This window comes from Lactuca sativa, chromosome 8 (assembly GCF_002870075.4).
Source record: "Lactuca sativa cultivar Salinas chromosome 8, Lsat_Salinas_v11, whole genome shotgun sequence".
In the NCBI taxonomy this organism is placed as follows: domain Eukaryota; kingdom Viridiplantae; phylum Streptophyta; class Magnoliopsida; order Asterales; family Asteraceae; genus Lactuca; species Lactuca sativa.
In genome coordinates this window covers 214,039,549-214,044,186 of record NC_056630.2, presented here as the reverse complement: position 1 = coordinate 214,044,186, position 4,638 = coordinate 214,039,549, and the positions used below count along the sequence as shown (strand labels likewise).

At 31.7% G+C, this 4,638-nt stretch overlaps 1 protein-coding gene across 1 annotated transcript; it reads right to left on the bottom strand.

The window, feature by feature from the left end:
• Positions 1-563: 563 nt before the first annotated feature.
• LOC111903731 (amidophosphoribosyltransferase, chloroplastic) lies at positions 564-2,533 on the bottom strand. Its single transcript, XM_023899488.3, has one exon. The coding sequence runs from the start codon at positions 2,446-2,448 to the stop codon at positions 685-687; it is 1,764 nt and encodes a 587-aa protein (XP_023755256.1). The 5' UTR covers positions 2,449-2,533; the 3' UTR covers positions 564-684.
• Positions 2,534-4,638: the final 2,105 nt, after the last annotated feature.

Sequence of the window (4,638 nt, the reverse complement as noted above, 5' to 3'; positions counted from 1 at the left end):
ATCGTCCAAATTTATAATGTCCGAATTTTAAAATGTTGTCTGAATTTTATATGGTTATTGAAATTTATAATAATAATAATAATAATAATAAATAAATAAATAAAAATTAAAAACAATAAAAAAAAAACAAAATAGGAAAAAAGAAACCCAAAAAAAAAAAAAAGTGAGAAGGGGTGGAATTGAAAAAGAAAAGACTACTTATAAAATTAGCTAATAGAAAGTGACAAAAGCAAAGGGCTTGACCTAGAAGTAAGAATTTTCAAAACTAATGATGCAGTGTCAACTTAAATTTCAATACCTCTCATATTGCTAAATTCAGTTGGACATGGAAGGGTAAAATTAGGGATAAACCTTGAACGCAATAATCCAAGAGAGAATCAAATGTTTGTATCAAACGATATTTAAAAAGGTAAAATTAAACCCTTATCCATTTCCTTCATTTCATTGCCCATTGCTAAATGCAAAACCGCATGAAATGAACCATCTATATTCTATCCATCACCATCAAAGTAGAAAACGAACAATTAGCCACAATATTAAACATCATTTCTCTAAGTTAGTCATTTTAGTAAAACAAGATTATTCATAGATCATAAATCGTAATACCACATCCAAGACAAAAATTGAAAAAGTTCCCAAAATCATTAAAACAACATATAAAAACCATGATCAAATCTTCTCCTACTAAACATGAACTTGTTCTTCATAATTCACATCCAAATCCTCCCCTTTCTTTTCTTTCGATCCTTCAAGCCACCCCCCATCAATCGACCCAATACTCCCATTCAACCCATCATCCACAAAATCCCCGACCCGTTTCACAAGCCCACTCGGAACCACCGGATAATCCCCTGAAAAACACGCATAACAAAAATTCCCCGAATCACCCTTCAACATCTTCTTCAAACTATCGATTTCAAGAAACGCCAAAGAATCAGCCCCAATAAACTCCCGAATCTCCTCAACTTTCATTCGATTTGATATCAATTCTTCAGGACTTGGTGTATCAACACCATAATAACAAGATGCTATGATTGGAGGACTTGCAATCCTCATATGAACCTCTTTTGCACCTGCTTCTTTTAATAATCGGACTATTTTTGATGATGTTGTCCCCCTAACAATGGAGTCGTCCACCACCACCACCCGTTTTCCCTCCAAAACCGCTCTTACAGGTGAAAGCTTCAATTTGACCCCAAAATCACGAATCCTTTGAGAGGGTTCGATGAATGTTCGACCAACGTAATGTGACCGGATTAATCCTTGTTGGAATGGAACTCCGGCTTTGTTTGCGTACCCTATCGCCGCCACCACGCCGGAATCTGGGACTGCAATCACCACGTCACAGTCGACCGGCGACTCTGTGGCGAGGATTTCCCCGAATTGCTGGCGGGATTCATAGACGGATTTCCCGAACACGACGGAGTTGGGTAGAGAGAAGTAGATGTGTTCGAAGATGCATGATTTGGGTTCTGGGTGTGGCATTAAACAGAGGGATTGGATGCCGTCTTTGTCGACGATTAAAACTTCACCTGGGTTAACTTCTCTTTCGTATTTAGCTTCGATTAGATCGAGAGCGCAGGTTTCAGATGCGAAAACTATGGCGCCATTGCTTCGTTTTCCCATTACTAATGGCCGGAATCCATATGGGTCTCGAACTGCGACTAATTTGTCTTCTGTTATAAACACCATGGAGTAAGCTCCTTTGAGCTTTTCACAAGCTTCAACGATTCTTAGAAAGAAGGGTCTTTGTTTAGATATGGCGATTAGATGCAGAACAACTTCGGTATCTGAACTAGTACCAAAAATTGAGCCGTTTTCTTCTAACTCAGCTCTTAGGGTTTGATAATTTACCAGATTTCCGTTATGTGCGACGCCGACGCGGCCGAACCGGTAACCAGCGACGAAGGGCTGGACGTTTTTGAGCATGGATTGACCGGCGGTGGAATAGCGGACGTGCCCTATTGCGTTGTCTCCAGGGAGTTGGTCGAGTTTTGATTGGTTGAAGACTTCTGAGACGAGGCCGACGCCGGTGACGGACTTGAGGACGCCCTCGGCTGTGGCGGTGACTATCCCGGCGCCTTCTTGGCCGCGGTGTTGGAGGGCGTGGAGAGCTAAGTAGCAGAGACGTGAGGCTTCTGGGTCGCCGTAGATACCCACTACGCCGCACTCTTCACGAGGTTTATCGTCTTCATCAAATACTAAATCCTCTTCATCTGGGTATGATTCCGATGATGAAATAACGTCGGAGATTGGGTTTTTAGCAGCGGTTGTTGAACGGGCTTTGTGGGTGAGAGTAAACGACAATGTTTTGTGTAGAGGTTTAAAGATGGGTTTAGAGAACGCAGGAGATGGTTTGTCGACGGAGTTACAGAGAGGGGAACGGTGGGAAATTGAGGCGGAGGTGGCAGAGGCAGTCGTGGTGGCGGTGGCAGCGGCGGCTGCCATTGTGTAAGGAGAGCGGAGAAGGGCTATGAATATCCAAAGTGGAATGGCGAGGTTTTGGTGTTTTTATGTTGGGTTTTCCTATGTACACGAATCAATTCATGTATTACATTAAAATCAATAAAATAATAGTATTATAAAAAACTTAAATGCCATACATTTATTTTTGAATGACAATCAAGAATCAAAGTTCCATCAAACTAATTTAATTTTTTTTGCCCCCTTTATTTTAGAATCTTCAAAATGCATGCCTTAATGTTTTTAATTTATATTTAATCTCTTGTCATTTTTGTTAAGGGTAAGCAAATTCAAACCAAAAAAATTGTAAAGCCGATTAAAACCGATGAAACCAAAATCAAAGCCGATAAAACTGAAACTGAAACATTACCGATGGTTAGAGAGTTAAATATTTTAAAAAACGAAAAATTTGTTTTGGTTTTGGTTTTTACCCGAAAACCAACTCATCCAATCCGAAAAACCGACCATAATAAGAAACCGTCCCTTACAATTATATATATATATATATATATATATATATATATATATATATATATATATACAAAATTTCACAATTGGTCTATATGGTTTACAGAATATCGCACTTTGACTACTTCCTAGCAAAAAGTCACACGACTAGTCCCCGTGGTTTGTAAAATTACATGAAAGATCCTTTTACCGTTAAATCTAACTTTCTAGCTGTTAGATTTTAATGAAAATTACTATTTTGCCCTTGTACCAATATTGCAATATACTACAAACCTCAAGGACCATTCGTGTAATTTTATAAATTTGAAATTATATATATATATATATATATATATATATATATATATATATATATATATATATATATATATATATATATATATATATATAAATTATAAATTTCGTATTTTGTATTTATATAAATTATAAATATAAATTATATATATATATATATATATATATATATATATATATATATATATATATATATATATATATAATTTCAACAATTTGATGATTTTTTTTATCTTGTTGACATTTTGTTTTCTTGTTTTATTTTATAGTTTTAGTTATTTATTGTTTTTTATTATATTTTTATTTATTTTAAATCAAGTAAATAAACTTAAATTCGATAAACCATGTCGAAATTGTTTTTCCTTTAATTTATCTTATTTGCGAATTGAAGCTTTAATGTGGTTTTTATTTTTTATTTTATTTTTTAATTTTATGCCGTTACTGTTCATGTTTTTTTATGCTAATAGTTAATATCGTTAGCAATTTTATGTTTGCATTTATCATTATCATTATTTGACCTTTTGTTTTCTATTTTTGTTATAATTTTAATTATTTATTATTCTTCTATTTTTTTTATTTATGTTGATTCAAATAATAAAAAATAGAAAAACAAAAAACAAAAACACATACACCAAATTCTAATATACCCTAATATATTAATACATTTTACATTTTCATCTTTTTTTGGTTTTTCGTATTTTTTTAATTTTTTCGTATTATTTTTTTTTTAATTTTTTTCATATTATTTTTTAATGTATTTTCTATTTTTATTTTTTTAATTATTTCATTTTTTTATTTTTTTCCGTTGTTTCGTTTTATTTTTCATCAACTTGGTAATTTTTTTGACCTTTTCCAAAAAGTGTAAAATGTATGAATATATTAGAGTATTTTACAATTTTGGTGTTTGAGTTTTTTTCTGTTTTTTTATAATTTTGGTTATTTATGTTTTTTGTAACTTTTTTAATTTTGATTCATGTAAATAAAATAGTTATATTTACAGATATAAATATAGAAAATAAACATAACTTTTTTATTTACACAAATCAAAATAAAAAAAAGTTATGAAAACCATAAATAACCAAAATTAAAAAAAAAAAATGCGAAAAACACCAAAAAAAATATGAAAAGTGTAAAATGTATTAATATATTAGAGTATTTTACAACTTTGGGGTTTTTGATTTTTTTTTTGTTTTTCTATTTTTCATTACTTGAATCAAAATAAATAAAAACAGTAAAAGAATAATAAATAACTAAGTATATATATAACAAAACAACAAAATGTGAAATAATGATAATGATAAATGCAAACATAAAGTTGCTAACGATATTAACTATAGAGCATCAAAGTAAAATAAATAAATAAATAAATAAACCGTAACAACAAAAAATTAAAAAAAAACATTAACATTTTAT